General features: G+C 43.6%; 1 protein-coding gene across 2 annotated transcripts in view; it reads right to left on the minus strand.

The window, feature by feature from the left end:
• Positions 1-12,342, minus strand: part of RANBP10 (RAN binding protein 10) — a 48,540-nt gene extending 36,198 nt beyond the window's left edge. Inside the window, exons 1-3 of one of the 2 annotated variants that reach the window (XM_033158878.1) lie at positions 12,099-12,342; positions 11,117-11,228; positions 561-613 (exon numbers count right to left, since the gene is read on the minus strand). In XM_033158878.1, the coding sequence (XP_033014769.1) occupies positions 561-613; positions 11,117-11,228; positions 12,099-12,318 (385 nt within the window). In that variant the 5' untranslated portion in view covers positions 12,319-12,342. The remainder of the gene's footprint in view (positions 1-560; positions 614-11,116; positions 11,229-12,098) is intronic. The other variant, XM_033158877.1, reaches the window with a different exon arrangement.
• Between the last annotated feature and the right edge of the window lie 800 nt (positions 12,343-13,142).

Below are 13,142 nucleotides of genomic sequence, written 5' to 3' on the forward strand. Positions count from 1 at the left end.
AGAAGCAGCATTTCTCAAAGGGCTGAATTCTGTTTGCAGACAATGACTTAGTGACTCCTATTCTTAACAAAAAAAAGTAGCCATGGGGACAGAATAAAATATTAAGTGATTTAAAATATGTTCAGAAGCACAGAATAAATATATCTGTGCACGATGCAGAAGAGAACAGAAAGCTACAATGTCCATTTCTCCTACGTGCCATGCCCATCTGACAGACCAAGTGACATTCTGTGGGACAAAGGAACTATGCTACAATCAAACATGTACTGCAACTCAGAATCCTGTTAAAGAAATGGAAAGACTGGTGGACAGGTAAAGGTTTGTGGAAATAAAAGCAAAGGAGTGTAAGATTCAAGGGTGTTGGAAGAGGTTTCATAGGCTGTATGTGTTTAACAAATTTTAAGTACAGTAGTAAATTTGTAGCAAAGTTCTCTCCAAACAATGTTCTGCCTCTGGACTCCACAAGTAGTGGGCACATCCCCCTCTTAGAATTGTACAATTCCAGGGTAGTGGTTATTGGCACACAGGACAAGTACAAACAATTATTAACAGTGACTCACCAGGAAGTCTGTTCATGTTGACACCTTGGGCTGAGAGTCCTATCCCCATGTACCTTCGAGCAAACAAAAGTGTGTTAATACAGCAAACAGAGAATGGCCAAGCAAAATCACACAATGCTGCTTTTCCTAACTGAAAGCACAGTTTAAAAGTTATCGTTCAACAGAGGCTGTGATCAGATTCCTTCTGAAATCCTGTACAAAATGGCACAGCTGGCCAGGGCAGTAGCTTCCTTATTAAACCTTCTTCGTGTGCTCAGCAAACCACCTCCCTTTGCTGGAATTAAACGACTAAACAACAAACCAGCTATCCAATATCAAAAAGTATATGCTTTTAAAATATAGTCATTGGGAACACATGTAAATTTATTTTGCTAGGAGGCTTATCCCAAAGGTAAGAATTGTGCACAGAGATGCCTCTTAAACGGGGCTGCATCCCGTCCCCCAATCAGAATTAGCATACAGCAATCTGGGAACAGCAGCTTTGTAGAAGCACTGCATGCATGCCTCATCTCCAGCTGCACACAAGCTGCTTCCTTCTCCAGTGACTAAGCAGGGTGCATTGTCGAGCACAGATAGGATGGTTGAATTATCTACTGCTGGCAGGAGTTCTTCCCCATCTTGGCCTCCCACAGTTCATGCAGCTTCTGATATTTTTACATTGTAATCCTTGGCCTTACAGTTTCACACAAAAGGAAACCTAATTGGTTGGGACAAGTGAAAAGAGGTTTACACATTCAAAGAACCTGCAGTATTTAACTGCCATTGTAAATACTGTACAGGAGAAGTTAAGGTCCTTATTCCAAAATAGACAACAGAATTTTGGAAGAGGGTCCATGTTCAAAATTCTAAGCCTAGATTTAATTAACTGATATGCACAGACCAACTACCCATAGTGGATGGAGTGGTGGGGCTGCACTGCTCACCTGACCTCCCTATGTCTGAGTCACTGCTGCATACCTGAAGGTGACAGAACCAAGGATAACTTGCTATGAACTGTTTGCAAAGCATTATGAGGACAAAATTGCTTGCATCCACCAGGAACTTGACTCCAGTGTTACAACACTCTTGAGGTGTCCAGAGCACTGTCTAGTCTAGCTCTAATTAAATATAAGTCCACCAGTTGTTTTTTATTCATTTATTAAATTTCTATTTTTCCTCACAAAGGAGTCCTGGGCAGTAATATGATTCATAGTATATTGAAGTTGGAAGGAATTGATCATATGCCCCCATACCTCAGACTCTAGTCCAGTTTTTATCCAAAATCCTAAAAAGGATTTATTCATTTAATTTTTATTTAGAAGCGTTGTAAGCTGGCTCCTGACTGCAAAGCAATCCACAACATGGTACAATAAGAATATAAAGCCGCAGTATCAACTGTAATGCTATCAAACAAGGGCAGAGAGAGCCTCAGCAAGGACACACACAGAACAAAACCAGTACAACCACCTCAGTACCTGGCCCAAGCATTAATAACCTGTAACTAACAGCCCATAAAGGCCCATGTCAGGAGACAACTCTTCACCTCTTAACAAAATCTAGTAAGATTCAACACCAGCTTTATCTCAGCAGGGAAGACATTACACAGATAGGGCAGCACCACAAAGAAGGCTCTTTCCCAAGCTGCCACATAACTGATCTCAACTGGAGGAAATCCAACCAATGATCTTAGCATGGAGAGTGGAGACAGGCTGATGCAGAAAGAGAAGCTTCTTCAAGCATTTTGGTCCCATTTTGTATAAGGTTATGTGAGTCATTGCTAGCAGCGCATTAAATTTGGGTTATCAGCATACTGGCAGCTAGTACAGCTCTTTCAAGGCCACAGCTACATGATCTCAGCTTGCTGAACCACTCAGCAGTCTGCCCACTTTTAGTTACCATATTTCAGTATTTCTAACTACATACTCTTCAAGCTGTTAACTTTTTTCTCATGTTTTCTCCTTCTTGCTATTGTGCTCATATGCTGCCCAAAAAACCTAGCCTCCATGCTACAGCTCTTCAGATCTTGGAGGGGTTGTTCTGCCTGCCTTGCATTAATGTGAAGAACTGCTCCTTGCCACCAGAGCTGATTACTGTACAGCAGAACATCTTTAGCAGCTCTTATTCTTGTCAATATGGAGAAACTCCTCTCCCCCCAATTATTTCACTATTAATCAGTTTTCAAACAATATGATATTTTCAGGGAGAAGGGGGTTCTACTGAACTTCATCAGTAACTGTTTTTCCTGTTTTTGTTGTTGTTTTTAATTTCAGGGAGCTGAGTAGTTGTACAGCAAAAGAAAGAAAAATCCTCTGAAATGTTTCTCTGTTATCTGTTTTCTTCTTGTGGCATTTACTTATGTTTTGAAATTGCATCTGTGCTTTAAGTTTGTACAGTATGTTTTGTGATTAACTGCTCTGCAGGCACACAGAGGAAAAGCAAGTACCCCACTTAAAATTATACCAATCCTTGGTGATCTGGTTCTTAAATCTCAAATTCTTAAACACAGAACAACTGTTATTAAGCACTAGAAGTTATGACTTTCACAAAGTCTATGTGGAAGCCAAAGCAAAATGGCTTCCATAAGAAGATTCAGGCAACTCTACGAATAGAAGTACTTTTTCATATCAGTCCAGATTACTGGTAGATTGCTAAAGGTTTGGGTGCCAAAGCAGAAAAACTGTTGCTCTCAAAAATTAAAATGCCCTCCAGTGGGCAGCTGGCACTGACCTCTGTTTGCTTCAGGGAGACTGGACACATTCCAACACCATTATGAACAATAGCTTGAGCATAGTTTTTTTTTAAGTGTATGTAACTCATATGAAAGACTCCATGTACCAGTACTTTATAAACATTGCATGCCATGGATGAAATACTAGTTGTGACAGTCACACAGTTCATGCTGTTTATTGTATTAATAGCTCATCCCCATTCTAAAGAAGAGCCACTCTCACAGCAAGGCATAAACACCCAATTTAGCAGAAAACTATTTATGGGTACAACGAGGCTACAGAATTCCAAACCACGCAAACAATCCAACAATACCATCATGCCATGCTATCACTACAGCTATATATGCACATGCAGGTATGTATTATCAGGACACCACACTTGCAGGAATACTATGAGCTAGGATAACTGTTATCCATTTTGCAGATGGAATGAGGCAGAAAGACTGATATGCTCCATTGAGGTGTCATGACTGAACATATATAGATTCCCATGTCCAAACACACTACCCTGTCGCAATGTCAGTGCTGCCAAATTGCAGTATTCCAAGGAAAATACAACAATAACAACTTTATTATTTATATGTCGCCCATCCAACTTGGCTGTTACAGCCACTCTGGGAAGCTCCCAACAAAATATTAAAAACATGAGATCGCTGGTCTTTGTATGACTATACAATAATTATACAAACCTACTTACAGTACAAAACAATTGTACAGTGCTCTTTGCATCACCATTCTTTCAAACACAAAACTTCACCCAACCCAGCATCACCAGCGGAGCAGCATAAGCATCAATGCCACAGTTAACAGCACAACAAGCACTGTGCCATTTTCACTAACAGTTACAGTGGTACCTCGGGTTAAGAACTTAATTTGTTCCAGAGGTCCGTTCTTAACCTGAAATGGTTCTTAACCTGAGGTGTGCTTTCGCTAATGGGGCTCCTGCTGCCCCAGCGCCGCTGGTGGGCGATTTCCGTTCTTATCCTGGGGCAAAGTTCTTAAACTGGTGCAAACACTTCCTGGTTAGCGGAGTTTGTAACCCGAAGCGTCTGTAACCCGAGGTACCACTGTACTATGAAATCCACGGTGTTCTGTCATCAAAGTTGACACATTCACCACCAGCACAGCATATACTGGCTGGTATTAGCATGGTCAAATGGAAAAGTGCAAATACTTAAAATGGCTTGCCTACAGCTACAAATGCTGGATAAATTCAGCCTTTTGGAAGCCTACAGGAACAAGTTGCAGACAGTCTAATCCCTTCATTGAGAGCTCTTACTGTACTGAGGTGCCTCTGCTCCTGAGCGCCCCCCCTTTTATTATCTCTTTCTTACAATTCCTTTCAGCTACTGTTTGATGTCAATGTCCACTGGCTTTCACTTGTCGTTACAGCTAGCTGGCACTTGTACTGACATGAACCCACTGCTCTGCAAGGAACGGTCTAGGCATAATCATCCACCACCTTAAAATTGAGAAAACAGTTTTTCAGCTATAAGAAGGCTAAGATCCTTAGTGGCTCTGCTTGTTACTGAAAGAGTGCCCCAAACCCTGGTACAGGAACTCCCTTGGCACTATGCATTAAATCCTAATGGAAGGGTGTTTCATCATTAGGCTACCCTGTAAATGCTTATAGTAGCTTATAGCTACTACTGTGACAGACAGTGGCGAAGGAAGGTGGGGGCATTGAAAGCGGTACGCCCCCGGTTCCAGCCTGGAGGGGGGCACTCGGCGCCACCCCACCCCCGCGACTCCCAATCCGCAGCCTGGCACCACTTCCGTGCGGCGTCTACTCACACGGCAACTCTCTGCTCACACCCGCCAGCCATGCGAGTTGCCGTGCGAGCAGCCACCACATGGACGGCCTGCTGCAGCCCATCCATGTGGCGGCTGCTTGCGCCCGGTAGCCCAGATGGACTGCGCTCTGTAGCCCACATGCGTCGTGACATCACGATGCACGCGTACTATGGAGCAGCAGCCTGCCCCTGGGGGTGCCCCCGCGTTTGCTGCTCCGGACGGCAAAGCAGCTCCATACGCCGCTGGTGACAGAAATGTACTACCAGAAGAACCACAACATGCGAGTGACTTCTCACTTTCCAGACCTGTGAAAAAAATCTGCTTCTGTTTCCAAAGGCATTCCACATGTCTCTATTTTTAGTTATTTCTTCAGGGTCCCAATTATTCAAAACCATCTTGTCATTTAACAATTAAGAAATCAGAAGCCCCTGATTCAAGACTCAGCTCAGCCATGAACCTGCAGGGTGACCTTAGACAACCCATTACATCTCAGCTTCCCATCTGTAATCTGAGGGTCACCCAGCAAGTCTACCTTACAGGGCTGCTGTAAAGCTTACTGATATGACACAAAACTATATCAATGTGTTTTAGAAACACACTGTGCAAATAACAACTATAATTACTTGCTACTGTCATGCTAACATCACCCCTCCTTTTATTATTCAGCTTTTACTATCCGAAATGTAATAGTATGCTAAAAGAACTTGAATACCAAAAACATTTGGTTCAAATTGAGTTTTTAACTCTTTCTTTTCCCAATCCACCTATCCCTTCCTTATAGAACTTTACACATCCCTTAAGAGTTCTTCCTCCCTCCCAAAGTCCTAACTCCCAAGATACCCAAATAAAAAAAAAGCAAGCTGACTAAAATAGTGAAAATGAGAAAGGTCAACTGGTCAGAAAAAACCCAAGTGATTTATACTGTAATCTTATTCATCTGAACTTTCGTGTCTGCAAAATCAGCCTCTTGGTAGCTAGTATCACTCTTTTAAGAACTAGGCTATTTCATTCTCTCTTCATCCCCATGCCATACTGGTTTGGAACTTTGGGTATTCTGTAATTAAGGACCAAACACATACAAACAAGACGTCTTTCCATAATGTCACTATCACTTTATATCCATAAAGCATATACTATAGGTCAGGAACGTAAGTCATCCCACCAGTGGAAACTCTGTCTTCTGCTCTTGAAATTGTGTGTGAATAAAGAAAACAGGGAGGGGGCGGGGCCGAATGCTCCTTTTCACCCGCAGACGAAAATGAGCCAGTGATCGACTTCTAACAACTGGGGGTCGACCTGTCAATTATGGTTGAGCTGTTGGACATCCTTGGTATGGGTCCATTCCCACAACACATGTCCAACAATTGTCTGAACAGACAAGCCTAGGGTACCAAGGTGAGCCACCATCAAATGCACTCCAAATAGCATTTTTTGCTGGATTCACCTGAGCCTAAGATCCAAGAAGGAAGTCTTTGCTGCTGACAACACAGCCTGCAATTGTACTGGTTATATGGGAGAAGGGTTCATACATTCCATTAATGGAATGGGCTTCACGCAGTCCCTAACAAATGCATAGTGAATGTGTGAGCTTTTCTACAGATCTCAATAGTTCTTTTGGGGCGGGGACGACGACTGCTGGGTTAGATGTAGCCACAATGCTATGGCACAACTGTATGTATTACCACACTGTACCAAGCAACTGTTAACCAACCCAGTTCTTCAAGTGAACCATTTTACTTTCTATTTTTATATACATGCTCTCCTTCCATGAGGTTGAAGCAGCATGAACCAGTATCATTTTGGAAGCTAGCAGCTAGAATGGCTAGAACAAACTTGGTACAGTTTTTAAGATACACTCTAAGATTCCAGCAGCTTCAGGGTTGACAATTCTCATTGGATCCACAATAGGCCACATTCACGGAATGACTGTTTCCACCACCAGGCTCAGCCTCTCTCTGAATTGACAATGCAATCAATGTTTCTGTATTGCCAAGACCAACTGGTTACAGCTGGGGAAGTGCAGAAATATCACATACCTGATATTTACTCGTTATCCTCAGAGGTATGATTCTAGTCTGCATGGATCTGATCACTTTGAGTCAGTTGTTGTGTACAGAATACTTCCCGATAACACCACTGATAGCAAACTATTCAATTCTCACCTGCCGTACCAACAGCATAATAGCCCCTTTTTCTGAGCTCTAGTTAAAACAATCAACATCCAGTAACTGGATTTATGCTCAAGGCTTCAATTTAAAATTACTTTACAGGGTAATCCTCATATCACTATAGGCCACAGACCACTTCTGTGGCAATCATGGTCACTCTGGAATTACCTTCCAGTTAATATCAGATACCAAATATTTACATTCATTCTGGGAACTGCATAACAAATTATATTTGTGCCAACCAGAAGTGTTTACTACTTAAAAGCAATGCTGTAAATAAAATCTGATCCAGATCCACTCACCAAATTGTGTAAGCCAATAGGCTGTATCCAGTTAAGTAACACTAAGAGTAGACCCATTGAAATAAGTGAATTTTAATCATGATGAACTTAAATCCACTAATTTCCATGGATCTCCTCTGACTTAGCCAGAAACAACTCCATGTCTTTATACATATCTGTCTACATAGATCTAGAGCTGCATCCACTGCTGGATAACATTTTCTGGAAACAGAATGCTGAAATAGATCTTCCAATTCAACCTCTGTTAATAGCAATTCACTCTACATTCTTTGGACTGCTGTCTCCAATCTTATGCAACATAAAATCTTACTATCAGTACACTTAATGCCAGATAGATTATTTGATTAGGAAACTCCACAAGGAGCTGGGGGACAAAATATATGGGGCAGGCTGTACAAAACTTATGAGATTTTGTCCAGCTCTTCTCAGCTCCACCATTCTCCTCCCTGCATTAGGGAAGGAAGTAATAATATTCAGAGTAAATTTGGTACTGAAAGCATTTTATGCTGCAGACATTTGGAAACTTTGCTCCTTGGCACAGGTAGTCTTTTCCGGTTAACTGAACAGGACCTAGCAGGCAGTAGAACCTACAAAAAAAGTGCTTCAGAAGAACATTAAATGGCTTAGGCTTAGGCATTTCTCATCAGACAACGCTGTGCTGCTATCATTTCTAGAACCTTGTAGAGATTTTTATTTGGACTTCAATGCATCAAATTCCTCCCAACTTTAAAAAGTGTTCAGCCACTCTGTTCAGCCAATATTTCTTCCTCAGTTTCTTTTGAAGGGAAATGACTTAGCTGCTTGGTAATGCTGCTTCAGTCTTCATGAAGTAGGCAAGATGCATCCTGAACTTAAAAACAGAAATGGCGTCTCCACATGCAGACCCACACAAAATACAGTATAGCCAAAAATAATGCCTAGTTATTGCACTTTCCGCAGGCCTGGAACCCAAAAGTACAAATGGTTTTTATTTTAGTTCTCCAGTTTCAAGGATAAATAAGCATGACTAGATGGTAACAGAAATGAGTGTCTTCTGAAGAAAAACAGACCATATATACCACAGGAGTTGTTTTACTGGATGTTTTTGAAGCTCTTGTGGAATGATGGCATCAAAAAAACCACCAAGGAAATTCTGTCCTGGGACACATTGCTCCACGCTCCATATTTGGTTAGCCAAGTGAAAATTAATTAATACACCCAGTTTGAACCCCAAAGAGACTGTAATTAATTGCAGGTGACATACTTCTCTGAGGCCTAGAAAACACACTTGGTGGTCCAGGATGAGGATATCTGCCTAACTGTTGTTAGTTTCCAATATTTTTGGGAAGCAGACCTCTGCTTTCCCAAGTTCATCACCAGGCCTCCCACCCTTAGCTGCGGTTGGAATCCCAAGCTGTGCCTTTTCAACAGGACTCACAAACAAAGCATCACCCCATATCCACCACTCTTTGGACAAAGACAGTCTCAAGGAAACAATGAGAGTCCCATTCTTACACAAGAATCTATATGTCAGATTGTACCTTAGTACTTTGATTATAAATTCTGTATAAGAGGATGGCTTGGCTAAATACAATACCAATGCCTCCACTAGCAGCTTCTTCTGGGCATAGCTAATAAGGTATAAATCACTGCTCTCCAAAGGATATTTCGTTACGAATCTAAACATTATCTACCTCCACTGGTCAACAATTGTCTATATGGAAACCTAAAAATGGAGCCTCTGGTACAACTTACTTACTTACTTATTTATTTACCACCTTTATCTTCCAAGGAGCTCAATATGGTATATAGTGGACGCTTGGGTTGTGAACGCACCTCCCACACAGATCACGTTCGCAACCCACGCTGCTGCATCTGCGCACGCGCGTGACGCAATTCTGCGCAAAGCGTGATTTAGCGCTTCTGCGCATGCACCGAACCCGGAAGTAACCCATTCCAGTACTTCCAGGTTCGGCGCGTTCGTATCCTGAAAACGCGCAATCCACAGCAAGTGCAACCCGAGGTATGACTATACATGTTTCTCCTCTTCCCCATTTTATCCTCACAACAATCCTGTGAGGTAGGTTAGGCTAAGAGATGGTGACTGGTCCAAGGAGACCTAGTGAGCTCCATGACTGAGTAGAGATTTGAACTGTGGTCTTAGCAATGCCCAGTGTAAAGAGATACTTCAAGAGCAGCAGGTATCTGATTTCTCACTTCAGCAACTAAAACAATGACACAAAAAATTCTACTGTAGTACCAGAGGAAGGAAACAGTATTTAGAAGAGGTTTTTTAGTCTCTACACCCATATCGTGACACTGGATTTATAAAGATGTGGTGCCCACAGATATAACACCACACCCAACAAACAGTTGTAACTATTTGTCAAATGTAAGTCACCAAAGTCCACCTCCCATTGCTAAGCTCTTATTTCCTTTCTCTCCAAGTTATCAACTGTTCAATGTACAAACACAATTTTTGGCAAAGCAAAGGAAGAAATCTCTTCTAAGAAGAGTTCTACATTTGGCCTTGGCCTCTTTTTCTCAGCACCCTCATCTTTGAAAACATTTTTTGTTCATTATTAAGAGTTCAATACCTCAAAGCTACTTGTTGTAAAGTATGCTTTGGGTTGCAAGTTGCTTTGGGTTGCCCTCAGCAAGATATAGTGACTAATATATTTAAATAATAATAACATGCAAGAAAGAAGACAACAAGACTCTCCCAGCATAATGTAATCAAGTCTATGGCCTATGTAGTATCACATGGAAAAATATTTTCTGATGCTGCTTTAACAGATGAAAGCCGCCATTTTCCTATTGATCAGAGATTACTGAACTACAATTCCAACTATCCTGTAGAATTAATTAACCATCTATGCTCTCATTTTCCTCATGCCCATAAAACTGCCTAGCATAAGTCAACCATATGTTTTGTCTTTGGCAAATACGAAAAGAGAATTCTTATACACATTTTTAATACTACAAACAGAATAGTACTTTCTTCCGCTCCACTCAGCTATGTGGATTCTTCTCCTCCACATCCATTACAGTCACTGCCATATTGGATTTCAGTCCCAACACACTAACAAGCCACACTGGAATTTTAAGACGTCTGCTTGGTATAATTATCCATAACAGCCAGCAAAGGGAGCAGCATAATAAGCATGCCTCATCTCAGTCTATATTACTGGCTTGGCATTTGATGGCAGGAAGTCAAACCGGTTTTTTTTCTTGAACTGGAGTTGAACCTGAATCACAGCTGGATCCTCCCAACTGAACCTGAATCCAAACCAAAGACCTGGCTCAGTTCCCTATTTTAAAATTAAAACTAGTGCAACATCCTACATGTTGGGCTGCATAGACACATTAGGTTTTATCTACCTGAATCACGCTCAGAGTAAACCCACTAAAAGTAATGGACCTAAATTAGTCATGTTCATTAATTTCAGTGGCTCTAAGTATGAGTTTGATATACTGTAATCCACATTGCTCCCCCCACCATACAAAGCATCCCTATCTAGTTGAAGTATATGCAGTGAGATTTGTTCCAAACCCTCTAAAAAGAAAGACAAACTGTCCAAGAGGCATTAGAAGAACACACTTACCCATCTCTACCTTTACTGACTATCTTCACTTCAAAGTAATAAATACCACAGGCTGCAGGGATAGGATGGGTAGCCCTGACTGAAGCAGCATCCTTGTGATTTTTTCCATGTCCTGCAAAAAAAAACCAACAACATATATAGGAAAGGAGGAAAGGGGTGAGTGAGGTTCCTGGCCCTTTTACTCCTCAGTGACAGCTGTAAGACTAGAACACAGACTTTAAAAGAGCCAGAATCATTCTGCACAGAAACCCTTAAGATCATGCTTGGTTGACAAAGCAGTGGGCCCCTGCACTGCACCACAGGGGAAAGGAGAGGAAACAGCGTGCATGGCTCTGTCTCTTCCTTTGTCAGTTCTCATGAAAAGACAACAAGAAATATAGGCACTAGGGCCCTATTTGGGTGCAAACAGATCAGCACTCCAAATTGCAGGGAAGGCACAAAGGAATTATTTGCTGCCATGATCATGTAAACAACAATCTGGCTGTCTGCTGTGGGGAAAGGCTCGTGCCAACCCCACACAGCAATCAGGACAGGGGGAAATCCCCTTCTGCCTGCTTCACAGGAACTGGGCTGACCCCTGGAGAGATCCCATCGCTGCCAGCGCAACAGGCAAGTTAAATTAAGTCAGGTCGAGCCAAGCCCCAAACCCACCCGCGCCCCGGATCCTCAAAATAGCGCCCCAGTATAACTGCCCTTTGGCAGGGTCTTCCATGGATCTTCCCCCCCGATACCCCTCAGATGCGACAAGGGCCCATTGCCACCTTACTCCCCTCCTCAAAGCCTCCTGCCGATCCTCAACGCCTTCTCCCCGAAGCGTTTTTTCACCCAGTCACCATCTTCGCCTCTCTCTCCTTCACACCCACCGCTCATCACCTTCAGAGGGTGACCCCCCAACAGCCCCAGGCCTTCGCCCCAATTGCCCCCGCCCGGAATCTTCTCCCCGCTCAGCGCGTCTCCCCCCGCCGCCTTCCCCACCCCCTACCTTTGTAGTGGACGCGCAGGTTGCCCTGGGAGAGGCCGATGTAGTTGTACTTGTCCTTGGGGCTCCAGGCGCGCGGCAGCGGCGTCTCGGCCTGGTTTACAGCCGGGTAGAGACGTCGGAGCCGCTGGCTCAGCTCCTGCTCCTCCGGGGGAGGCGGTGGCGGCGGCGGCGGCAGCACCGAGTCTCCCCCAGGTGAGCTCGCTGCACCCGCGTCCGCCATCTTGGATACACTATTGTGTCAGAAGGAGGGGAGCGGGACCTGTTTCCCTGGCTGTCCAATGGGACGCGGGCTCGGCCACAATGGAGCCGAAGGGCGCGATGGGAAAACGAGTCCGAGCGCCACCTCTGGACTGGGTCAAACCAGGTGGTGAGTGACTACAAGTTCCGAGGAACACTGCACAGGAGGGCCCGCCCACTCCTGGCACCGCAGAGCCCGCCGGGATAATGAGTATAGTAAGGACTCCGCGGGACAGTCCTGGAGATTTCTCACTTTTCAGAACTATTAAGCCGAGCGGGGCGGAGGAGCCCCATACAGTAAACATGCCCGGAGTTGGGCAACACGGCTGCAGTCCTGTGCATGCTTAACGTAAGCGCCAGTGAGTAAAGCGAGATTCACTTCTGAATAAAAATGCATAGGATCATACAGGCCAGCTATAAACTAGTGGTAAAAAAGGGAGATGGACGGACAAATATATTAGTACTTCTACCCGGTGACGGCAATTACACAAATACGCAACGTACACCTTGTCACGCATGCATCTCGTTAAGAAAAATGACACCAGCCTCACCACTGTCCCAAAGCACAGCTCACTTTTTATATAAGGGACTAGTTTTAGACGCATAGGACCGAGCCCTTCACGCGCTGGAAAGCGGTGTTTAGAGAAGCGAAAATAAAATAAACGGTGTGCATGTGTATGTGTATGGGCGCGCGAGCTAAATAGGACGCGTCACGACTAGCTCTTTCATTTAACCTGTAGCATCTCCTCCTGAACGGCTCACGAGTCACGGCACGGCTAGCAAACTTTCCCTTATGCCTTCCCCCAG

The sequence above is a fragment of the Lacerta agilis genome, chromosome 8, assembly GCF_009819535.1.
Source record: "Lacerta agilis isolate rLacAgi1 chromosome 8, rLacAgi1.pri, whole genome shotgun sequence".
Classification (NCBI taxonomy): Eukaryota; Metazoa; Chordata; class Lepidosauria; order Squamata; family Lacertidae; genus Lacerta; species Lacerta agilis.